The 26,871-nt window shown below is 40.1% G+C and overlaps 1 protein-coding gene across 16 annotated transcripts in view; it reads left to right on the top strand.

Annotated features, from left to right (window-relative positions):
- CSMD1 (CUB and Sushi multiple domains 1) overlaps positions 1-26,871 on the top strand; it is a 1,616,238-nt gene that overhangs the window by 1,462,683 nt on the left and 126,684 nt on the right. For all 16 annotated transcript variants that reach the window (XR_005595828.1, XM_039529053.1, XM_039529047.1 and 13 more), the window contains 2 exons: positions 346-534; positions 7,805-7,990. Coding sequence is in view for 15 of the 16 variants with exons in the window: in XM_039529053.1 (XP_039384987.1) it covers positions 346-534; positions 7,805-7,990 (375 nt within the window). In the remaining variant the exon portion in view is untranslated. The remainder of the gene's footprint in view (positions 1-345; positions 535-7,804; positions 7,991-26,871) is intronic.

A 26,871-nucleotide genomic window follows, 5' to 3' on the forward strand; every position in this document is an offset into this window, starting at 1 on the left:
AGATATAAATTAATCAAGTCTATGAGAGATTTTATTCACCAAATGTGACGTTGCTGAAGTTCTGAGGCAACTATGTATGTTATTAACAAAGCTCACTCTTATAGCTTTTACAATGTATTGTCAATAAAAGGAGTTCTGAATGTGTGGAATATAAATTATATTTCTCCAACTCATGGTATTTCTACATTTATATTATATATATATATGAAAATTCTGATAGTAATTCAAAACATACTATAGATTTTTAAACTACACAAACATTTTTTAAATATTCCAAGATGAATTGTTATTTGTATGTGTTTGCTAACTTTTTAAAATTATAATTATATTGGTTTTGGTATATAGCTCCCTATTGCAGCTTAAACAATATCCCGAAGAATGGTGGAACTGTAAATAAAACAGCAGGTTCAACTGGAAGTAAAGTGCACTATTACTGCAAGCCTGGATATAGAATGATTGGCCATAGTAATGCAACTTGTAGACGTCACCAGAATGGCCTGTATCAATGGGATTCTCCTGCCCCGCTCTGCCATGGTAAGATATTGTATTGCTGTTATGTATGTTTCCATCATTTCTCTCTAAAACTGTTACAAAATAAGAACAGTGTGTTGCACAATCTTGCGGATACTTATCCATGAACGCAGTGGGCTTACTCATGAATATAAATTTACTTATGTGTAGGGTGACCAGATGTCCCATTTTTGAAGAGACAGTCCCCTATTTAAGCCCTCCTGCAGGTGTCCCGACTTCTTAAAAATGGACAAAGTATCCCATATTTTCTGTCTCCCCAACCCCATCGGTACTGGGGCTTAATTTATAAGTGTTACACCAGAGAAGAATTTGTTAAAGTAACATGTCAATCAAAATACTGTGTGTGTGTTTTATTTATGTATAAGAATTGCTATGGTATATATCACTGAAGTATCTGTGTTTTTATGTAGTGTGCTCACACACAGTATATGTGAATAGATTCAGGAATCCTAAAGGATTTAAAAAAAAATTTAAGAGGAAAAGCTTTACTGTAGAAACAGAGGAATATTTTTGAGGGGGAACATTTATGAGCAATTGAAGTTGCATCCTACTTTCTAGGCAGTAAATAGGCTTTTCAGCTTGCACTGATTATAGGCTCTTAGGAAGAAATATATCTTGCTGCAATATAAGAACAATGATGACAATTAAGGTTAAAGAACTATTCATTATTCACTCTCTGAATGCTCATAACCCAGCTGGAAGTGTTCATACATAAGTACAAAGTACATGTTGGTGGCACAGGCTGCAAGTTTCTTCTAATCATTGAGCTGAAAAATGTCTGGACCCATTCATTGAATTGGGCAATTTTCTTAGTCTGTTCTTAGTCATTTTAGCAAGCACGTGGGAAGCTGAGAACAGCTTCAGTGCACTTATGTGTTTAACGGCATTGACTACTCTCAGCTGTTAAATGACCAAATGTCATTTTAGTTAGTTCTCTTCATCAAAGCTTGCTCCAGAAAGTCACTGTGTATTTGCTGTTATGTTACTTTATTCAAGCCAATGAGTGCTGACATGTTTTGTTTGGACACTATTGGTCTAAAAGCTATTAGCATAATCAGACAAACAGTAGCAGCAGGAATACCACTTTCCACTATAGTATTATTTGTAGAGAGAGATGAGTAACAAATAGACAGATGGACTGTGACTGAAGTAGCACCAGAAGGTACTGCTATCATTAGCAATTACTGCAGCAGCAGTAGCTTAGCAACCTAAGGAATATACAGATCAGCAACAGTGCTCCTATATGACTGGGAGAAGAAAAGTAAGAGGGGACTAGGTGTGATGTTTAGGTGGAATGAAGATGGTGAAAGGGAAGTGAGAAGAGAGGAACAGATGCAGACACTGAGATCAGGGCACAGCAGGTGCAATATTCTGTGCAACATGCTTGGGCTAATATGACAAACAGATCTGTTTGGTGCAGCTTAAGCACTTTAAAAGTAAAATGGAATATTATACACCTTTTATTCTGTAGTATATCATGGAAATAATAGGGGGATGTTAGAATTCCTGGATTTTAAGTAGTCTTCTGCAATATTATCATCAAACCAGAGTGCAAAGCATTGTCTGCTAACAGAGCTATTTTGCTGATAAAGTGAATGCAGCAGATTCATGTATTTATTGTTCAAGTTACAGAGGGCCAAATTCTGCTCCTTCAGTCCATAGAAAGAGTTCTGAATTTAGTAGGATTATACCCAGATTTCTACTGATTAAAGGAAGAACAAAGTTAGGCCTACATATAATATTTTTTTAAATTTGAACCCTGATGTTTTTACTTTTAGACAGTTAACCATGTGCTGGCTTAAATCAGAAATTGATATCTTACTCCCGGGGGTGGGAGAAGAGATAAAACAAACAAAAAGTTGCCAGGAAATTAGAATTAACCCAGTTGTATCCCAAAGTAAACCCTTCAGGAGCCATGCCAAGGTTTGTTCTACATTGACAGAAAATAACTGAAAGAGAGGGTTTGTGGGAGTGGGAGGAAAATGTTGCCAAATTCCTGCTACCAACAGAAAAAACAAATAAACAAATAAAAAACAACAGTAATTGCAATTGGGAATGGGGAGAGTTTGGTAGTTTTAAGGGGGTAGAAAAACAGGATGTGATTTCAACTTTCTACCTATTTAAAAGTATAAGTGTAACCCTTCTGCCCATCTGAGTTGGCAGGAATAAGGGCTGGGTTCAGTATCTAGGGGTTCCGTTTCAATAACAAAATGCAAAACCAGCTCGAGCCCCCACCCAGTGACCTGGGACAATTACATACCACCCTAGGCGCCTCTAAGAGGTGATACTTCCCCTCTCACAAGCACGGAGCCTGAGTGTAGCAAAACCATTTTAATAAAGGAGGGAAACAATGTGGCATTATATTGGGGAAACACCACACACAGGATTCATAACACAAACCATGAGCAAAAGACCCCCTCTCTCCCAGGTAAGTTTGGCAATATTCTTTTCCCCTCAGGGTCTTAAGTCCAGCAACTCAAAAAATCACCCAAAAGTCCAACAACCCAAAAGTCTCTGTGCCTGGTCAGTGCAGCCCCAGAGTTCAAAAGTTTATCTGCAGAGTTTTACCTCCCAGCCTAGAGGGAGGGGGTGGGCATTGCGGTGTTAAGGGGCACCTTACATGGTCCATGGCCGACTACCCCGCCTCTCCATGGGGTTCTGCTGCAGCCTTCACCGTGAGCCAATCCACCAGCCATTCCACTCCACCAGGTGTCCCATGAGCTGCTCCAGCCATTCTATGAACTGCTCCGCTCCACCAGCTGTCCTGCAAGCCGCTCCAGTCATCCTGGAAACTGCTCTGCTCTGCCAGCTGCTCAGCAACATATCATCAGCCCCCTCCCAAGCACTCAGTGATTTCAGCTTGTAGTAGGGAAGCCCCAGTACTGGTGCACCATTAGCCCAAAGTAAATTCAGCTCAACAGCCTGTAACTAGACTTCTAATGGAATTAAAATTAGCTCTGATATTCTACAGTAGAGAGAGGATGAGGTGCAATTGGTATTTCAGGCTCTCAAAAGGGGCCCATACCATCAAATACAAATACCCAGCCTCTCTCAATTCACTGGGTTTTGGAATGTCCCTTGTCTAGCGAGTGCTATTTAGTTGATGGTGAGTCCCTCTATCATAAAACAGTTTAATTGTCCTTGAATCACATAATCAGGGTAACAACATTTTATTCTTCTTGCCCCAATAACAGAGAAACTGGGGATCCCACAGCAGCCAAAGTGACCCTTTTGGCTCATGCTAGGTGGGGTGGGTGTGCCTATGCAAACAAGATCAGCCCCTGAAGTTCTTTTCCACAACTCACCACAATTCAGCACCAGATGTCAGGGTAGAGCTCATCCTGACTCTGCTTACATCAGCAAAGGCTCCCCATCTGTCAAGTTCTTTTCAAATGGTGGGAAATTTAGTGTTAGGCTGTTTGTAAAATTCACATTGACTTTATTTTTTAAGGAAGCGGGGGTTTTTTGTCACATTCTTTCAGTTCTACTTGCGTGTACAATTTGGCATATTCCAGATGGGAGTAAACACAATAAAAACCACTAACCAAGAACATGAACCACATCTATCATTTCATATTGCCTAGTTTGTCTCATTGTAATCAAATTCCAAACACTATGTTGTATTTAATTTAAATGCATCAAATGTGACAGCTTTGAAATAATGAAAACAACTTTGTAGAGTTATGTTTATTGTACTGTAACAGTGCATTGTGAAATTAATCATGTACACTGAAGCAGGTAAATTATACCATTAATTAAATTGATCTTTTTTCTCATTTGTGTTCAGTAGGCTTCTGGTAAAGGCTGGCCTTTTATTCTTTTGGCAAATGTTGATTTTATAAAATTTAAATAAAAGTCCACGGTCCAAAGAAGAAGACATGCAGTGGCAAAATTCTTTATGTTAAAATGTTGCATTGCTTCCTACAATTGAGCAAGTACATATGGGGCAGAGTTTTTCTTTTTCAACCCTAGTTTATCATCAAAGCTCATCCCATACTGTTTAATATTTATAAATATAACACTTAAACTTACATTTCATTTCTATGTTATATTTATCAAAGAGTGATATATCAGCGACTGGACCAGAGCAAGGAGGTGATTCTGTACATATGTGGGTTTGGTTTCCTATGTAATCCTTAATTAAAGGGGCTTAATGTAACTACTGTGCTATGTTTTATACTCCAAGTTGCTATTTTAAAAAGACTAAATATTTCTAAAGAAATAAAACTTGAAGAAGAAATAAGAAATAACTTGTTGTTTTATTTTAAATGCCAGCATAGGGCAAGTGAAAAATCTTTCCCAGTTATCAAGTTAATCAAGCACCCAGGAATTAGCCCCTGTGGAGTGTGAAGCATGTTAAAACAAAGCCCCACAAAAAAAAGTTCCTACTTCTACAATTATCTTTGCTGAAATCACTGGGAGTGATTAGTTGTCTGGGCAGTCTTTGATAACTGCAGAAGGGCTATATTGACTTGGGCATCACTGGTAAAGGCTTCTGACATAGCCCTGGTCTACACTAGGCGTTTAAATCGGTTTTAGGAGCTTAAGACTAGGAGGCACCTTATATCGATTTTAATGGCTCTTATTAACATATCGGATTAGACAGTGCACCAGTGACCGCTCTGGACCGCAATCTGAACTCGGATGCAGTGGTCAGGTAAACAGGAAAAGCCCACGAACTTTTGAATATTTCCTGTTTGCCCAGCGTGGAGCTCCGATCAAATCAAACTAAAGCATGGACCATGCGGATGTGATCAGAAGATGAAATTCAGAATCCTTTTTAAAATCTCCAGACAGACGCCATAGCAGGGACTCAGCGCACTGCAGCTGACAAGTGTAACGGAAAGCCAAAGAATCAAATGGGCGCTCATGGACTGGAGGACTGAAGCTATCCCACAGTTCCTGCAGCCTCTGAAAATTATTTGCATTCTTGGCTGAGCTCCAAATGCTTCTACGGTCAAACACAGTGCCGGCAATCTACTCACCCCCCCCCCCCCCCCCCCCAGAGAAAAAAAAAACAATCCTCTGACTTTTACATGTCACCCTATCTTTACTGAATGCTGCAGTCATCATCAGCATCAGCTGATCATGCAAAAAGGAAATCCATCCTCATGATCAGCTTCAGCTGATGGGACAAAATCAGCCTATTGGCCCTAATTTTTCTGGTGGATGGATGGTGCAATATGGCTGGTAACCATCCTCATTATAGCAACAGGGCTGCTGAGCTCCATCAGCCCCACCCTTCATGTGTAAAGAAAAGATTCAGATGCCCCTAGCAGTGGATGCTGGGGCTCTCTCCTACACACTGCTTGCAGTGGGATGCTGGGCTTTCTCCCACACACTGCTTAATGTCCTGTCTGGACTATCATAGCAGCTGGAGGCTGCCTTCCACTCATTTCTCACTAACAAGTCAGTGTGTCTTATTCCTGCATTCTTTATTAATTCATCACACAAGTGGGTAGCCAAGAAAGGCTGGGGAAGAACGGAATCAACAGGTGGGGTTACAGGAGCACCCCCTGTGAATAGCATACAGATAATTTCTGACACAGAGCAGGTGGTTCTCTAGCACACTTGCCTATATTAGGCAGCACAGATTCTATTTTTAGATATTGACTCAGGAGTCATTCTGGCTGATCAGCCAATGGTACAAAACGATGGAAGGTGCAATATTGGCTGATTGACCAGGGGACTGGTAGCCATGATCATCCTCAGTTCCAATTTATGGAAGGGTTTGGATGGTGCAATATGGCTAGTAACCATCTCTGCTGTCATGCAAAAGCAAATGCTTCTGTGTAGCGCTGCTGAATCGCCAAGCTCCATGGTTGCCATGCTATGGCATCTGCCAGGCATTTACCCAGAACCACCAGCGACAATGATTTTTGCCCCATCAGGCACTGGGATCTCAACGGTATTTCCGGAAATGTACCTTATCTGAAAATCCTGTGTTAGGAGGTATTGTTAGATACCATATGCTGGGCTCACTATCTCACAATTCTTTCCTTTTGATAAAACATTTATATTTGTTTTTAGTATAAATAGGTTACAGTGCAGTATTGTTATATTGGCGTTAAAACTCAGTTGAATCAATCAAGCTGAAATGTGCATACTATTCCCTTGAAAGTAGTGAACCTGGTAATTAGTGTGATTGTCCAGCAACAGAAGCTGGACACTACAAGGAGATGTTTTCAGAGTGGCTCAGAGTTTGGGGTGCACCTGTTGTTAACTTGCAAGGCAAAGTAGGGACTGGCAGAGCCCGAAGGCTCATGCTTGGGTGGCTGTAGGGTTGGCCGTGACACAGAGCTGACATCCAGCCACCACAAGAAACACTCCCTCATGCTGGATCTGGGGAAAGTTGGGGGGGGGAGGGATAACAAGGTGACTCTCATTCCTGGACATCCCAAGAAAGTGTCCCTGTCCCAAAGACCTTGGGTGAAATCCTGCCCCCTTGGAGTCAATGGGAATTTTGCCACTGAGTTCACTAGGGACAGGAATTCACCCCTTTTTCTGAGGTAGCAATCTTAAGGTATGTCTGTACTTCACGGCATTGGTACAATTTCCAGCTTAAGGAGACATACCTAGCACCGACTGAGCTAGCACATTAAAAATAGAGCGTAGCTGCGGAAGTGCGAGCAATGGGAGAGATTAGCTATACTGAGTACATACCCACCCAGGATGCTAGGTATATACTTGGGGAGGCTAGTCCCTCTTGCTGTTTGTTCTGCTGCAGCTGCACTCTATTTTTAGCATGCTAGCTTGATCAGAGTTAGCACAGGTATGTCTCCAGTTGGATATTACAGCTCCATCTTGAAGTGTAGACATTCCCTAATTGGAATGATGGAAGTGTGGAAAGACTACAGAGAAAGTGGGAACATAGCATTAGCAGACTATTTGATATGTGAGGTTTCGCCTTCATTGATATTTTATTTGACTTTAGCCTGGTAATTTTGGATACTTGATGGATGATTCTGAGCCAATAAATGGCCTGTTATTCTGACCATTTGATATCATCTATGGTAACTGCAGAATTTACTAAATTGCACAAATGATAGATTAATTGAGAAGAAAGTTGGCCTACATTGGCTATACTTTATTTTATGTATCCATTTTAAAAATATTCCCAGATTAGTAAGAAAGTTGTAGATGTGGAGGAAATTGCACTAGTTATTGATGATGAATGTATTATTATGCATGTATGTTTTTTGGTATATAGGGGGTAAATATAACTTTCAAAAATACCTTAAGATACTAGATTTCCATCTTTTTTCCCCCTCAGCTGTGTCGTGTGGTATTCCAGAATCTCCAGGAAATGGTTCAGTTGTAGGTAATGAGTTCACTTTGGGCAGTAGAGTGATATATGAATGTAACGAGGGCTTCAAGCTAGAATCTAGTCAACAAGCAACAGCAGTGTGTCAAGAAGATGGATTATGGAGTAACAAAGGGAGGCCACCTGTCTGTAAACGTAAGTGTGCATATATTTTTTCAAACTTATTTCTTTTGTGTATGCTGAGAAAAGTTTTCAGTGGTGAAATTTAGATCCAATGTACAAGGATCCCACATATTGGATATTGAGGAGTAAATTTTTATTCAGTATGTGATGAGTTAGAATGATACACAAATGCTATTAATGTTAAGAGTAGTGCAAAGCAGCCTTAAATCTATTTTAATGAGGTACACAGAGATTTATTCAGCATAAGGGAATCTCCACCTGCTGTCAAGCTATCATACTCAGCTCTTCACCCTTCTCCTTGCCCTATCCCCAGCTGCAAAATTATCTTTTAGGGATCACTGTAGCTAGGAACAGTTTAGTGCAGCCCCAAGGCTGCTCACACCTGTGCTACTGACCAAACTGCCCTCAAGCCAACACCAGGATCACAGGAATAGAAAGGTGGCATGAAGTTACCTTTATCCATTTCAAGCTGTGACAAATCAGAGCTTTAGTGCAGCTGAGGCTCTAGCCCATAAGTTGATAACAGAATTATTATACTACCTGTGTAAGTATGCACGAACTCGTATAAACAAAATTGATATGTTTTACAATGAGGTTCATACATCAAACATAAAATCAAGGTATCTTTTAAAGACATAGGACTTAAAGCCTACAAATAATGAACATACCTCATACATGTGTTCCCCTAGTTGTTAATGATCTCTTCTCTACCTTCTCTATTTTCTGTTACAATTGCCTGTTGCAACTTGTTTTAATTGAAGTTGTACATTATTCAAGTCAAAGACTGTCTCTTTAAATGTTTCTACAATGCCCAATACAATGGTACCCTACTTCTGATTGGGATCTCTTGGTGCTACCTTGACTAATAGCAGTAAATTAAAATCGATGCAATTAATTAAGTTTGAGCTTTAGATGTCCTTTTCATGTGCAAAAATACTGGAAAAATATTAGAGCATAGACTTCAATTTTTAAAAATATTGTCCATCTTAGGTACTATACTTAATGTTACAAAATACTCAGTTGACAGTGAATTTAGGTTCTAGAACCTGGGAACAGTATGTGCCTGTTTTCTAGATTCTGAACATGAGAAGCACTTTTTTTTTCAATTCTCCATAAATGTCGCTTATTTTTAATTGTAGGGTAAAGAAAATAGCAATGACAATGTGAATTTAGAAAGTAGTATGTTTTACTGTAAAAAGGTTTTGGAGTTTAGATTCATTGTCAATATTGTGTCACGCAGTCTATGCTATTGTACAAGTGTGGGTTTCTTTAAATACTCTCTGAGTTTTAATCACTTTTAAATTGTATTTTAAGTTATCTAATAATTGTTTTGCTTAAGTGAGCTCTATGGAGGTAGAAAGTGACAAAAAAGCATTTTTTTCATGATTCTCCTTTTTCAAGCTTTTGAGTTGAAAAAGGCTTCCATTGACTATATGCATTAAATATACAAATTCACTCAGATGTCCACAACTTGACAACATATCTGTGAAAGTGCCTGAGGCTGAAATATTACAGCACAACTAATGTACCTTAAATGCTAATGATAGAAATGCGTCTGAGTAGCCTCTCTCATGAAATTGCCTTCAAATGTGTCAATTATAATAGTGTTTTATGTAATGTGGATAACGGGCAACAAACCAGTTCATTTCACATGAGCCACCAAACAGCATAAAAAAAAATAAACTAGCTATGATTGCTACCAACCTAGGTCAGATTTGAACCAAAGACATAGAGGTGAAAAACCGTATTTAATATATTCCATTAGTTTGAGTCAACCAGTTTCCAAGAAGTATTACAGATGGGAAATTTATTGCAGCAGCATATACTGTGTTAAAATCTATGCATGAACAGAATAAAGTACACCAGAAAAAGTTTGTCAAAACTTTAGAAAAGGTTAAAATGAATAAATTATATATTTTAGTGTGTTTGGGGAACACAGTTTAATGGTGAGCTTTTTTATTTTCAGATGTCTGATCAGCAGCAGCCTTCTGTGTTCTTTAGTTCTAATAAAATTGATTTTTCCCAGACACTGCCTTGTAAGATAACTTCTGCACCTCTTCCTCTAAGGCCTGGTATACACTACGAGTATATGTTGAATTTAGCAGCGTTAAATCGAATTAACCCTGCACCCGTCCACACAACGAAGCCCTTTACTTCGATATAAAGGGCCCTTAAAATCAATTTCTGTATTCCTCCCCGATGAGGGGAATAGCGCTGAAATCGTGATTGCCATTTTGAATTAGGGTTAGTGTGGCCACAATTCGACGGTATTGGCCTCCGGGAGCTATCCCACAGTGCACCATTGTGATAGCTCTGGACAACAATCTGAACTCGGCTGCACTGGCCAGGTAGACAGGAAAAGCCCCGCGAACTTTTGAATTTTATTTCCTGTTTGCCCAGCATGGAACACTGATCCGCACAGGTGACCATGCAGTCCCAGAATCAAAAAAGAGCTCCAGCATGGACCGTATGGGAGACGCTGAATCTGATCTCTGTATGGGGAGATGAATCTGTTCTATCAGAACTCCGTTCCAAAAGATGAAATGCCAAAACATTTGAAAAAATTTCCAAGGCCATGATGGACAGAGGCCACAACAGGGACTCAACACAGTGCTGCATGAAACTTAAGAAGCTTAGACTAGCGTACCAGAAAGCCAAAGTATGAAATGGACGTTCACGGAGGGAGGGGCGACTGACGACTGTAGCTATCCCACAGTTCCCGCACTCTCCGAAAACCATTTGAATTCTGGGCTGAGCTCCCAAAGCCTGAAGGGTCAAAAAGATTGTCGCGGGTGGTTCAGGGTATGTCATCAGCCCCTCCACCCCCCACCCCTCTGTGAAAGCAAAGGGAAAAAAATCATTTCTCTCCTTTTTTCAATGTCACCGTATGTCTACTGGATGCTGCTGGCAGACGCAATGCTGCAGCGCTACACAGCAGCATCCCCTTGCCTTGCCTTGCCTTGCAGATGGCAGACAGTAGAGTATGACTGATATCCGTCATCTCTCATCCTGTGAGTACTCCTGGATGGCCTCAGTGAGGTCGGTCAAGGGCACCTGGGCAAAAATGGGAATGACTCCAGGTCATTCTCTTCTTTAAGTTTTGTCTAATGGAGATTCAGTCCTGCCTGAAATATCATGGCAGCTGGAGACTTCTGCCTCAGGCTGCTCTCCCAGTCAGCAGCACCACGTGGTTGCGCCTACCCCAGCCTACCCCTTGCTACCAGGGCTCACAATCAGATACTTAGACCTCTACATTTTGCTGCAAATAAAAAAATTAAGCTGCCATTTATAACTGTCCCCCAACATACATATCCTGGGCCATTTTGTAGTTTACCAGTGTCAAACAAAGGTCCACACACAAATGGAGATTCAGTCCTGCCTGTGCTTCTATCCTAGTGCTTATCACAGATTTCTATTTTCAGCTGTAGGCTGAGCATGTGCAGAATGGTGGTTCACTCTACTTCGCTGTAAGCCAACCACCCTCCCCTGGCCCCTTGATCTCTGCTTGCAGAGGCAATAAAGTCAGTGTTGTTTCAAATTCATGCATTCTTTATTACTTCATCAACAAATGGGGGATAACTGCCACAGTAGCCCAGGAGGGGTGGGGGAAGAGGGAAGCAATGGGTGCGGTTGTTGCAGGGGCACCCCCTAGAATGGCATGCAGTTCATCATTTCTGTGGGATGTCTGTGGCTCTGACCCGGAGCGGCCGTTTGCCTCTCTGGTTCTTTAGTAGGCTTGCCTGATATTCTAGGCAGGACTGACTCTCCATTAGACAAAACTTAAAGAAGAGAATGACTTGGGGAGTCATTCCCATTTTTGTCCAGACGCCCCTGACTGACCTCACCGAGGCCGGCCAGGAGCACCCATGACAGCAGCAGATGGTACAGTATGACTGGTAACCATCTTTGTCAACTTGCAAAGGCAAGGGGATGCTGTTGTGTAGCACTGCAGTACCGCGTCTGTCAGCAGCATCCAGTAGACATATGGTCACAGTGAAAAAAGTCTGAACGGGCTCCATGGTTGCTGTATTATGGTGTTTGCCCAGGCAATCCAGGGAAAAGGGTGCAAAATGATTGTCTGCCATTGCTTTCACGGAGGGAGGATTGACTAATGATATTTACCCATAACCACCCGCGATAATTTTTTGCTCCATCAAGCATTGGGATCTCAACCCAGAATTCCAATGGGTGGAGGAGACTGCGGGAACTATGGGACAGCTATGGGATAGCTATCCACAGTGCAGCGCTCCGGAAGTCGACGCTAGCCTTGGTACATGGACACACACCACCAAATTAATGTGCTTAGTGTGGCCGCGTGCACTTGAGTTTAAACAATCTGTTTCCAAAAATCGATTTCTGTAAAATCGGAATAATCCCGTAGTGTAGACATACCCTTAGAGCTGTTTTGATTTTACATTGTATGAAATTCTCGACTGAGAATAAAATACTCATAACATTTAGATTATTGAGTTATGCTGAACTTCAGGGATTCAAGCATAGACATTTTACAAAATACTGTTTTAAAGAAAATCATTTTATGTGACTTGGGCCATAATAAGTGAACATTTATCCAATGAGATTGCATGTAGAATGTGAGTGGCTGGATTTGTGTGTCACCTGGTTCTGAGAGTGCTTAATACAAGGGAGCATATAATGCCCATGTTCCTCAGTTTCTATCGGCTTCCTATGGACTATCTATTTGAAGTTCTAATTTTGCAGTGGTTTCGAACCTTCTCAGCCTAAGAGATGAACATGTTATTTCAGAAAGGTCAAGGGGTTATTGTCAATTCTGTGGGACAAAGTATCTGTTCTGTTATGCTTCTTTGTGCTGCTCAGAGAGCAGAAAGGGAATGGAACCTAGCCAACAAGTCTCATGCTTGAGATTCCCCCAGTGCAGTGCAGGCCCAAGAAGATCTAGAGTAAAACAGAGTTCTTATGTCTCCCTGCTCTCTATACCTGGTGCAGGTGGCATGGCTGGAGAATGACTGGAGTGTGCAGTGATCCAACTACCCTCAGCTATTGGATGGCCTTTAGGGACCATACACTAGCTGGCACAAGTTAGAATAGCCCCTAGACTGAGGCAAAATATCAGGGAACTCTGTTAGTTCTCAGTTTCTCTTTCTCCTACTCTGACTGCCCTTTGTAGCTGTTTGTGTGAGAGGTGCAATCCACTGCTAAACACTCTCCAAGGCTGAGACAGAGCCAGTCAAGACCTTGTCCATCTTTCCCTGGAGCAGTCACAGCCTGTAGTGACCCAGGTAATGGAGTAGTAGGCAGAGTTACTTGCTCCTCCATCCTCTGTAGTGCATTAGGCAGCCAGTGGGAGGTCTGCTAAGCAGGAAAAGGACAGCAGCTGCTCAGAGCACTCTGACCTCCTTTGATTTGTTCCTAGGGCTGCAGGGGAAGCACTAGGAGGCAGCTGGGGAACAATACTCCCTACCTCTTCCCCATAAAAATGCAGCTGATTCAAACACTTCAGTTTAAAAATCACAATATGTGGCTTAGGGATGAACTTTCAGTTCATAATCAAATACAATTCTTTCTTAAAATGGTCATCCTCAATGTAGAATTTAGAAAGCAACAAATGTCCCTAATACACAGGTGGAGCACCACTGAGATATGATTTATAGGGTCCTCAATGGACTAAGCCCATTGTACTATCGCAAAGGCTACTTTTCCTTTCTCCCACAAAAGCAGGCAACATTTACTTTATACAAAACAAAGAATCGAAGGAACAGAAGGCAGAGCAGCTTCAAGACTGTGAAATCTTTCCTGAGGAGGTCAGGAAGAGTCTCTATTGTTGCCCTCTGCTGGTCATACTGTAAGACATTTTTTTTCAACACAGCATTTTTCAAAGACATACGGCTCTTTTTAACTTCCAGAATAAACATGAAATGTGCTTTACAAATACTTATAACTAGAGAGATTTTTTAAAAAAATCTCTGATCCATCTGAATTGTTTGTGACATCTTCTTTGGTCTCTGTCTCTTTGCTGTGAAGGAAGATCAAAGAATGGAGAGCATGTCATAAATCATTAGGCAGAAGAAAGATATTTCTTTTTCAATTGTTTTTAAATTGTTTTGATATTTTATGTCCTTTTGAGGATCCTGCACTTGGGTCACAGAAGTCGGTGTTACAGACTGGCAGAGATTTCCTGCCAATCTATCCCATTCACAGGTGGTATTCTTGCTGAGAGCTGATTGCATGCATCTCATTAACACCATCCTAGAGTCCTCGCTGTGAACAATTATCCAGGAAGAACATCAGGAACCGCAATACCTGGTGTGAGGTTTTGGACTGCAGTGTGTATTATATTGATCAGGGGTATGTTCTCAGCCCTAAACAAAGTGTGTGGATTTTAAGCAGAATCAGAAAGCCACCTACTCATTGTGGTATTGAGAACAGTGGAATGTTTTATAAGTGAGGTATAAAGGAGGAAAGTGACTATTAGACTAAATGACTTGTATCATACACAGTAGGAGAACTGATAGATTTAATCATTCTAAAGCAGTTTTCAGATGATCTAGATAGTAGGGAGGGTAGAGATTTGGATGCACCAACATTACCCATACATGCTGGGAAGTGGCTGGGTAGCAGATAGAATACAACATGAAGACTAAGCCATTGGAGAGGCAACCAGGGCAACCTAGATCTGAGAAGCAGTCAGTTCATGGACTAAGGAACTACTGGTGGAAATTGAAGAAACTTAAATATTCCAAAGAGGGAGCCAAAAAGAATGCTCATCCAGAATCTAGTGGGAACTCTTCAGCTCCTCCTTTTGTGTATTTTGCTTGTAGAATATTCAAACAAACAAACAATTCCCACCTCTTTCCCATGATGGAGTGTGACAATGGGGAAACGTGATCTGGCTAAAGTTAGAGAATCTGAGGGCCCCAGAGACTGTACCATGTTTATGTGGGTGAAAGGGAAAATAACTTGCCTGGTAGACTCAGATTGCACCCAAAAGTTGGTGCCACAGAGATTAGTAAAATCAGCTCTTCTTTCAGCCAGAGAATCCTTCCAGTTCTCTCTGTCTGTGAATATACCTGCCCACCATAATCCCTCTAACTCAGAGTTCCACTTATTATCTTGGCCAGTTTTAATAGAGTGAGATTTTTTCTGGGCTTTAGGTATCTATCATAAGATTTGGTCCCAGCTAGAGCTGGGCAAAATTATAACAGTTTCAGGAATCTGTCTATGTACAACGTATACATTCTGGTTGATATAATGATGTTATGAAATTGATGTATCATGGAATGTCTCTGTGGATATGGAATCCACTATTTGCTGACAGAGCTGTAGCGTATACTTACTGGATCAGGGACAGTGGTCAGTCATTAGACCTTAAATGTCCACCTATTCAGATGGAAACACCTTGAGACAAAAGGCTGGCTCCTACCAGGCTGGTTTACCAAGCAAAAGAGGTTAGCTGGCAAGGAAGCCCCCTGATGGGGTCCCCTGTTGAACCTTATCAGGAGTTCATGTGACAAAGGTGGCTGGAGGCTATAAATGAGAGTCTCTTGGCAACTATTTTAGAGAAGGAGAGAGGCAGAAGAGTTCAGAGATTCCTTGTTCTGGATGAGAAGCCATGTGCAGGAGGACAGGGATGTGAAAGGATCTTAGAGTCCGCTATGGATTCTGACTTATGCCTGAAGAACTCTTTAGAATGGTGAGGAAACTGAGGCTGGGAAATGCATATTCATTTTTTAAATTATTTTATCTAGATCTGTGTATCTCTTATGTTAAGTAAAGAGGAATGGTGTTTTAGAATCCTGTGCAAAGTCAGTCTGTCTGCCTACTTTCACTGTCACGTTCACGTTCATCAAAACATCATATTTCCATTAAGTTGTGGTCAAAACTATGAAAAAGTTTGGGAAGTTCTAGATATGTGTTGAAAACTATAAATGCTGTAATACAGTTAATAACATTAAGGTTAAATAGCAGTAAACTGAATGTTTTACTTTATTTTTACAACACCCAAAATATCCTACATGCTTTACAGAATGAATAAAAAGACCTGACAGACACTGTTCAGAAAAGAGTATGAACTAATTTACTAAATTCAGTGCCATTTGTTAAAGAGAAGCATAAATATTGCATATTAAATAGCATATCTTTCTTCCAAATGACAGTAAACAAAGTTCAGAGGACATATTAGCATGAAAAATCAAACTGATAGAAACAAGAACACCAGCTGTTGTGCGGAGTGTTTTGGTCTCTCTCTCTTCTTTTTTCTTTTTTTTTTTCACTTGGGAACTGAAAATACTTAGTTAATTACCATACTTGGAGATGTTTTTTATTTGTGGTAAGAAAAGTTTAAACTTGCATCTTAAAATTATAAAAGTTCACCAGATACTATCAGCATCTACCATACAAATAAGTTTAATGTGGAGATATAAATAATGCAATGGTCACACTTGGAGGTTTTTTCATTTGGAAAAATTCAGACAATTTAAGAGAAATTCTCTATACTTAATAAAACCAGTTCTTCTTCGAGTGATTGCTCATGTGTATTCCACAATAGATGTGCGTACTCGCCACATGCACTGCTGTCAGAAGTTTTTCCCCTAGCAGTACCCATAGGGGAGTGCCCCTAGCGACCCTTGGAGTGGCGCCTCCATGGTGTGGTATAAGGGGTGCTGCACGCTCCCCCCACCATCAGTTCCTTCTTGCCGGCAGTGAAGTTGCTTCAGAACTGCTCTGCTCCAGCTTTGTTGCAGCTCTTCCCCAGAACTCTTGTTCATTCAGTGTATGGTCCAGTGTATTAGTTTGATTAGTTTTAGTTTAGTTTAGTTTAGTTAGTGCGCCTGAGCTGGGACATGCCCCACGCCCCAGGTTTTAAGTTGTGCAACACTTGTAGGTGACTGATGCCAGTGAGTGATCCACACGTGGACTGTTTGTGCTGTTTGGGTGAAACTCATCTCAGCGATTGCTGCTAGATTTGCAAGTAGTGAGAGAGAGACATTAGGCTCCGGGCCATCCTGATGGAGTCAGCGTTGACCCTGAGTCCGGCGTGCCGCTCCAAGTCGTCACCGGCCACTACAGTGCCAGTGCGCAGTGACCACCCCCCCCACTGCCATCTACCAGTTAGCAGTGCTTCCTGTCCACGGGGCGTTCCAAGAAGGCTAAGAAGAGGCTTTCTCTGCTGCGGCACTGGAGCAAGACTGGGGGAAAGGCTAGACCCATGTTGGGCAGTCCTAGGTCCCCATCAGCCTCCAACTCAGGTTGAGCGGAGTAGCCTGGCCCATTCGGAGCAGGCTTCCCCAGATGTCCGGATGCCCTCCATGCCAGAGGCCCTGCAAGCGGCCCGGGATGTTATGTCCATGTCGGTACCAGGAGCACCGCCAATGTTGGCTCCATGGTCCAGAGTCAAGCTGCCACTGGGATCTCCGTAGTTGCCCTTGACTCGGTACCAGTCACGGTCGAGAGATTGTTCCCAACGCTGTTCGCCACTCAGCGACCATCCTGTGCATAATCCACACAGGTCGCTGTCATGTCTGGCTGGGTTCCGTCTGACAGAGACTCCAGGCACCGCTCCGCCTCAAGGAGCTGACACCGACGGGACTGAGGCAGACGAAGCCAAAGGTCTCAGAGGGGCTGTCATAGCCAGTTGCGATACGAACGTCAACGCCATTCCCATTTGTTGTCTCGCTCCAGGATGCCACCACGGCACTGTTCCCGCAGCCCCAGATGTCAATCGCTGAGGCATCGCTGGCGCGGATCTGACCGCCGGAGCGGATTGCAGAATAGCTGCTGCCAGCAGTACCGTTCCTCCACGTCAGGGTCACGGGATCACAGTCTCATGGTTGGCACCGCTCCTAGCACCACCACTCCTCCCACTCTAGGGACAGCAGCAGGTTATACGTCAGCCCGGCCTCCCTTCGTAGTCATCCATTGATGGGTCAGGCCAGCCAGGCCGAACAGCCTGCTCCACTGGTGCCACTTCCCTGTGAGTGTCTCCATGTAAACGAGCCCTAAGACTGAAAAAAGCAAAAACAACCCCCCCACACACACACAACTTTGGGAAACTTTTTATTCTTTATAATAGCTTTTGTCAACGATTTTAAGTTGTTTACCACCATGGAAATAGAAAACCTGATTCTTGCTCTGACAATCTACAAAGAAAAATATTAAATTAAATCTCACTTCTACTTCTCAGCACATGCGCAATGTGCCTCAGGTGACATGTGACCAGGTTTCATCACCAAATTAGGTTGTTTTTTGGATCATTAGCTTCCCCAGCCTAGTTCGGGTAGTGACGGGGAGCGTGACATGTACACTGACCCATGCCCCCCAATTCTCCCTCAGTTACATTGAATGAGACAATCTCTCCCTCCTGCTATATTGAAATATTAGCAAATATAGCATTTGCATTATGTTTTATTTATAACTGATTAGTAAAAATGATTGCTAATGACTAAAAGAATCATTTGACAAGTACTTTTTTGTAGTATCTGAAAGCACCTCACAATCTTTAATATATTTAGCCTCACAACTCCTCTGTGAGGTAAGGAATTAATACAATCCTCATTTTGACAGATGGAGAATTGAAGTATAGTGGGACCACATAACTTATCTTAAATCACACCAAGGGGGAAGTCTTTCATGCAACACAGCCTTGAACCCAGATCTTCTCAATTGTAGGCTGTTACCATAACCACTGAGCTAGCTGCCTTCTCTCATTGAGGCTGCTATCTCTGTGGACTATTAAATAATAATTCAGCATAAAAAATGTATAACCTCTAACTGCTTTCTGTCAACTCAGATTATTTTTCCACTGATATAGGCTCCCCAGGTTTTCTCTTAAGGCAGTCTCTCAGTAAATGTTCAAATACCTTTGAAAATGTTAGTTTTTATTATTTGATGAAGCCTCAGTTACTGAGACTGCAAAGAGAGGAAATGATAATTATGTAGGCTTGACAGTTTAATTTATTTTTCAGCACAAAAGAAAAAATTGCTGATATGAACATTTATATTGATGTAAGACATATTGTGATGACATTTTAGGAGTCCTTAATACATATGTCTGGGTTTATTGATTGATTGATTTTATTGTTTCGTTTTGTTTTACTACAAACCAGACATTTCCAAGTTTGAAGAAATTGCCCTAACGCTTCCAATAACAGGCAATTCAAATTTTGAACACGGATATCAATTAGATTAAGAGTTGGTGCACAATAATACTGATGTGCAGATTTCTGCAAAGGAAATAGTTTTACAATCTGACTGAATTTTTTTGTAGTGACCACTAAAAGTCATAAAATAGCATATCCCGAAAAATGGACATTTCTATAGCTAGGTGTTATGAAAACATTGTATTCTTCATATGTACAATAGATCTTCTAGATTTCATATTCATATAGATTGTGTCTTCCTTAATACACAAATATACACTCCTTAAACTCAATAGGAGTTGACGATATATAAGCCCTAAAAGGTTATGCTCATCACTTCACAGGATTGAGCCCTTTATGCTTTTTTATCACTGCTCTGGAAATAGTTGTATCAAGAGTTAAAAGTTACATCAAGAGTCCAATTTCCTCTGCTTAATAATATTACAGGTGAATTAAATATAATACTGTCTGGTTACATCATTAACTTCAGCAAAGAATAACATCCACAAAAATCTAAATTGTGTTGACTACTGACTCATTGGTCACAAATAAAAGTTATGCTATACTGAAAATAATTTAATAATCTTTTGGCTGCATCAGTCCCTGAATTGTGTCGTCCTTATTCATGAAAAAATATTCAAGGGCTATTGCTGGATGGGAGCCAGTTTCTGTTTTGTGTTAAATTCCATAGGTTTGATTTTTTTTTCCATTGCAAAATAGAACAAATCACACATTTTCAAAATTTCCCATGAAACAAAAATTCTGATTTTGTTTGTTTTGGGTTACTCAAATTGGAATGAAACATTTAAATTTTATCCCCTCAAAATGTTTTGATAATATAAAATAAACATTTTTAAATGAAAAGTTGTTTTGTGGAAAAAAGGCAAAATGTTCTGTTTAAAACATGTTTAATTGGAACACTCTGACATTATCAAAATACTTCATGATGTGTTTTGTTTTGTTTTTTCCAAATTGAAAATTTCTTGAAATTGAGACATACCATATTCAACAAATCAGTATTTCCGCTTGAGAGCACGTTCTGTTGGAAAATTTGTGACCAGCTTTATCCAGGTCCCAGTATTTTTAATTGTGTATAATATTATTTGTCCCTCTGAATGAGATCTCCCTTAGTTTTAGTTAGACTGACATTTTGGTCAGTTATTGTATAAGGTTAATTGAAAATGAAACAAGTAACTCTGCAGGTAGTGTAATAGGGAATATCATGTGCACCTAAAGGTGTGATATACAAAATTCTAATTAGAAAGTAATGATATAGTTTCTTATATTAATCTCAGCCAAAATTCTTGCTTTGAGAATCTTATTAGCATATGCACAACTTGCCTCAGGTGGCATGTGACCAGGATTCATCACCGAATTTGGTCTGTTAGTTGGATCATTAGCTTCCCCAGCTCAGGCCAGGTACTGATGGGGAGTGAGATGTGAACACTGATTGAGAATACAAGACTCTGTACATTTTAATGTTTGTGTATGAGGGCTACAAATATATGTCAATTAGTGGAAATTGGAGTATCATTAATGTGGGTAGTCTCTTCTGGATTAAAAATTATATTATTCCAAAATAATTACTCTGCTTTGGAAGTGCACTAATTTTTATTAAATAAGTGACTTTTTGTCTGGAATCATATTTACATGGGGAACTACTTTGGAATAACTAGTCTAGTCAGTTTCCCCATGCAGACGAGCTCTTAGCAAACAAGAATAATTAAGTCTCTCCTAGGTTAAACATATTTACAGAGGAAAAAAGTAGATTTGTGTTAGTTAGAAAAGAAATGGCTAAAGTCCCAATCCTGCAAACAGTTATGCAAACACTTAACTTTATTACCCTGAAAGTTCCATCGTCTTCAGTAGAAGAACTGTGTTAAGCATGCATATGTTTGAAGGATTGGGCCCTAAGTATCTGAGATCTGTATGTTAAAGCAAAGATGAATATCCCAAAACTGATGAAAGAACAAACATGATCTTAAAGCTTTATCCTTTGAGCCTAAAGCACACTCTTCTGCCAGAGCAGAGTCCTATTAAAGTTTGTGCAACTGTGCAGGTAGAAAAGTGTGCAGGTTGCAGGGATCAGACAGACTCTTTTGCAAGTTTGGGGTCTAAACTGTGATCATTTCAGGCCATTAAGAATTACACAGATGATAATGAATGTATAGCACAAACAAGTACATTATTGAATACAAATGTACCTAGGAAATAGGTCAAATTATGTACTGTTACTGTTATACTCCCTTTCCTGCCCCTCAATTCCTCAGTTTAACTCTTTGCTGAAGTCCTTTAGGAACTTTCCAGAAAAGCATTTTGCAGAGTCAAACCAAGAAGCACTGCATTTAAACCTTGAGTTTATATCTTATTAACAGCAGAGCTGAGTGAAGAGTTGATTTTTTGGGTTTGAGAGCTCAGATTTTGTCAAAAAACTGACAAAAATTAGTTCAGTTGAAACTGAAAACGGATGTTTTTGGTTTGCTCACCAAAATGGAAAACCTGAAAAAAATGCATTTCAGAAACATCTCCACATGGCGTTTGTGCAATTAACTATGCTTCCTGGGACTGACAGCAGGCCCACAGGTCTGGAGTTCTGCTGTCACCAGCCCTAGGGATTCCACATACTGGGTCTGTCCTAGTGCCACGGATCCTGGGACCTCATCCCAGGATCTCTATGGCAATGAGATTGGAAGAGCCCAGGCTCAAATCATGATTCTCGGGGCTTCCAGGCTCCCTGAGAGATTACCATCTGTTAGAGACAGGGCTCCTAGAACATCCAGGATCACAGCCATGGAGCTGAGCACCTAGAAATCTCAAGGTCCTTGGCAGCAGCTGGATAAAATATATTTCATTGCCTCATACACTATATATCACTAATGGATAAAGATTGGAAGAATGTTCTTAGGCAAATATTGCAGATCTTAAGCCCCAATCTTGGCAGCAGCCATATCCCCGTTTGCTTCTATCTTCTGTTTTCCAACTAAATCTAATGGGAACACTTATCAGCTACCCTGTGTATAACATCTCCCACCTTGATCCTATGCAGAAGACATATTGACACATATAGAATGATGATTTCAAAAATGGCTTTAAACAGCCACTAGCTACCATCTCTAATGTGTGTTTTTCTTTTGGATCTTGTAGCGGTCTCCCTAGTCCTGTGGGTGGTTGTTTTTTTGTAAACGGTATTGATGCCAACCTTTCTGCATACCGGAGTGGCTGTCTACACTTTACAGGCCTCCCTCAGTAGCAATCAAGCCTGATATTATGAACTGTATTGAGGGCACCAAAGCATACTTGGAACTTAAGTGTTGTTATTTCACTTTTGTTATAAACACCCTGGGGGATGTCTGTCATAGCCCTCTTTAAGACTGGAATGAAATAGAAGGTGTGAAATGTCCCATGACATGTCAAGAATAGAAAATTGAATGGTGCTGCATGATAACAGCAAGCTACAGAAATTGTAAACTGGCATCAGATCTGGCATGAATCAGTGAGAAATGTAATTATTCATTATGTTCTGGAATATAGGGGAGATTGCTGTGAGGAATACATAGTTTCAGCTTTAGTGAGTCAAAAAAGTACTATTCATAAGAACATAAGAATGGCCACACTGGGTCAGACCAAAGGTCCATCTAGCCCAGTATCCTGTCTTCAACACAGTCGCCAATGCCAGGTGCCCCAGAGGGAATGAACAGAACAGGTAATAATAAAGTGATCCATCCCGTCGCCCTTTCCCAGATTCTGGCAAACAGAGGCTAGGGACACCATCCCTCCCCATCTTGGCTAATAGTCATTGATGCACCTATCCTCCATGAACTTATCTAGTTCTTTTTTGAGTCCTGTTATAATCTTGGCCTTCACAACATCCTCTGGCAAGGAATTCCACATGTTAACTGTGTGTTGTGTGAAAAAATACTCCCTTTTTTTGTGTTAAACCTGCTGCCTATTAATTTCATTTGGTGGCCCCTAGTTCTTGTGTTATGAGCAAGAGTAAATAACACTTCCTTATTTACTTTCTCCACACTAGTCATAATTTATTGACCTCTATCATATCCACCCTTAGTCGTCTCTTTTCCAAGCTGAAAAGTCCCAGTTTTATTAATCTCTCATTATATGGAAGCTGTTCCATATCCCTAATAATTTTTGTTGCCTTTTTCTGAATCTTTTACAAGTCCAATATACCATTTTTTGAGATGAGGTAACCACATCTGAATGCAATATTCAAGATGTGGTCATACCATGGATTTATATAGAGGCAATATGATATTTCTGGCTTATATCTATCCCTTTCTTAATGATTCCAAACATTCTGTTCACTTTTTTGACTGCCGCTGCACATTGAGTGGATGTTTTCGGAGAACTATCCACAATGACTCCAAGATCTTTCTTGAGTGGCAACAGCTAATTTAGGCTCCATCATTTTTTATGTATAGTTGGGATTATGTTTTACAATGTGGATTACTTTGCATTTATCAACATTGAATTTAATCTGCCATTTTGTTGTCCAGTCACCCAGTTTTGAGAGATCCTTTTGTAGCTTTTCTCAGTCAGCCTGGGACTTAACTATCTTGAATAGTTTTGTATCATTTTCAAATTTTGCCCCCTCATTGTTTACTCCTTTCCCCAGATAATTTATGAACATGTTAAATAGGACTGGGCCCAATATAGACCCCTGGGGGACACCACTATTTACTTCTCTCCATTCTGAAAACTGACTATTTATTCCTACCATTTATTCAAAGTACACAGTATTGTATTATTGTAATGACTGGGAATAAGTATGCCATTCCCCCCTAAAAGACTAAAGAATAAGAGGAGTGATTTGCGTTCAGATATAAAATTATTTTCTTTAATCTTTTAGGAAAGTGGAATATATATCTTCAGCATTTCACCAGGGCATCATATTTCTCATATGAGATATGTGATGCAGATGAAGTTCTCCAATTACATTTTTACAATCCAAACTTCAAATGGTTTTCCCATTAATACTTTGTCACTTGCAGATATTATTTAATTATATTTCAGGAAAAGGGGCACACGCCTGGTCCAGCTAAGCTCTGGTTGGCACAGAACCCATGCTCTGCTTAATTCCCAGCATAATTTATAGCAGACTGCTTCAGGCTGCTACTAAATCCCCTCATAACCCAGAATGCTCTGAGGGCTTCTCTAAATTTTGTAAGCTAAAACAGTCTCCTTTGGCTAAGGGTCTCCAGCTCACAGTACATTCTGGCAGTGGTTCCTTCCAGCTATGGCCTGCCCAGAAGTATTCTTTACACTTTTTAGGGGATGTGTAATGTCATACAGCCAGTTGTACACACCCCATGGCAATCCCCATCTGTCCTTTCAGAGAGGCAGTTCTCCATCATCTTTGTATTGTTAAAGCAACATAAAGGGGCATGAGACAAGGAAAGAATCTGGTCCAAGAAGTTTTTAAGATGGGGTTCTTAACTCCCTAGAAAACTGCAGAGTGTAATTTTAAAATCTTATGAAAATGATAAATAGCACAGTTATCATAGTTTAGTACTTTGCTGGCTGCTTACTGCACAAAATTCCAAATATTCATTCCACTGAAATGAATAGAAATGTTGCCTTTTTCTTCCATGGGAGCAGGCTGCCCTGAGGTTGCTTTAACAAGGTACAAAGAGAACAGCTACGTACAGAGTAGCACCAGGATCAGGGGAGTGCAAAGACAGCTTTAAGCTTTGTGCACCATCCCCAACTTGCACTCTACTTTTGGACCACACTCAAGGATCTGACCAAAAATATTGTGTCATGAAATGACATTGTGCCATAAAATAATCAACATCACATTTTATGATATTTCACTGTGATGTTTCTCTTGAGAAGATGTCAATAAACTACAACTGCTGAGTTGTTAAAACTTCTGGGTCACAACTCAGACATCATGGTACAATGTCAGGATGTCACAGTACACTTACTCGCTAGCTCTCTGGAACTACAGTAGATTGAAAAGTGTCTTACTAACTCTCCAAGGTTAAGTACCATTGCTTTATACAATATAGCATCAGAAAGCTATGGCCTTCTATATTTATCTAATAGGTGTTATATTATAAAGAATATATGTGATTGTTGATTTTATATCTATTTTTCTAAGTAAATATAAATACAATCAAGTGTATTACTCCATTAAAATAAAATGTTAAACTCAGTCCCTATTTGTTTTTCCTTTCATGGTTGCTTCCCAAAAACGAGTGGCGATGGATTTGGAAATATAACCTAGTTTGTAATATACCAGAATTTTAAAGGTTACTTGAAAAAAAAAATAGACCTTGTAGATAAATAATTTTATTGTTCTTTTTCATCGTTTCTTTATTCTTGTTCTTTAATATTTAAGAACAACTCCTCCAAGTCTGCATGCTCATTTCCTCATTTCAAACATTTTAAGCAACAGTTTGGGCTAGATTGATAACTTTACACAAATCTACATACTACAGATTTCTTTTTGAAACATGCTTGATAGTTCTAGAATTCTAAGCTAAAATGATGGTTTAGAAAGTAGTAGCTACTGCTCTCATGTGATACATGTGTAGCAATTTATTCTGGAAGAAACATCATTTCTATTTTTCATTATCTTTCTGAACAATAATTTAATTGAATGAATTGCTGTCCTGAGGCACAAATAAGATCTAAAACAAAGCATCTATTGTATTATAAATGACAAAAAAACTGTGAATGTAGTTAGATGATGCATCGTCATTGTATTGGCATTTTGTTAATCAAGGACAATGCATGGTAAGCTGCACTTTCCATTTCTTTTAATCAGAGAAAACTAGTTACAGGGATAGCAGCCAAGTATCTCATGCCATTACACTTGCACATAATAATAATAATAATATCTAGCTCTTATAACTAGTGATTTTTCTCATTATACACTCAGTGCATTTATCAAAATTATTTCTTGAAAAAGTAATGAAAATGCATACAGGCATATAGGTTATTGCTTAGAGCACCATGTGTAAGGGAACACTGGCATAGAACTTGGAATGCTCTTGTCACTTATGTCAAGGCAAGCAATGGCTGACAGCCATCAAAAGAACTCAACTGAAGAGGAAAAATCAGTCTGCCTTGAAGACCTCAAAGGACCAGATTGTGATTGTTGCATAGGATGAGAGGCAGGAACAAGACATTATCAAGGGCTATTCATAATTACAAACCCTTTGCAGAAGGGTGTTCAGGAGTTGTCCTTTCTCAGAGCAGGTGAGAAGGAGGGGAACTGTTCTTCCCCTCTGCAGCAGTGTCTCCAAACTCTCACCGTTCCAGACATGAGTCAAAACCTTAACGATCCAAAATGAGGTGCATTGGGGAGTGCATTTTGATGGATGTGACTCTTGAGCCTTTGTTCTTTATAGACTTTAGATTCCCAATGGTCAAATGTGGCTTCTTTGAAAAACACAATTAAAATATTTAGGGGTCTTTACGGCTTACAATAGGAACCCTGTTCCAACTAATGGAAATGATGAAGGTACATCTGGGATTGAAGGCATCAGGAATGCATCTGGAGCTTGTGCTGAAAATGCACAGCACACAATATGAGTAAACAGTTTAATTAAGCCATGGCAAAGTTAAATAACTTAAAAGTGGATTTGTTATAAGACCATAAAGATGGCAAAATTGCTTTATGGGGAAATATGCAAATTAAGCTCTTTAGACAAACTAGTTTACACTATTTCTAGTGCTTCCTAAAGAGGAGATTAAATCAACAACCTTATTAAAATACAGGTTTGTAAATATCTTATTTTAAAAACCTAACTGAAG

The sequence above is a fragment of the Mauremys reevesii genome, linkage group 3, assembly GCF_016161935.1.
Source record: "Mauremys reevesii isolate NIE-2019 linkage group 3, ASM1616193v1, whole genome shotgun sequence".
NCBI classification, from domain to species: Eukaryota; Metazoa; Chordata; order Testudines; family Geoemydidae; genus Mauremys; species Mauremys reevesii.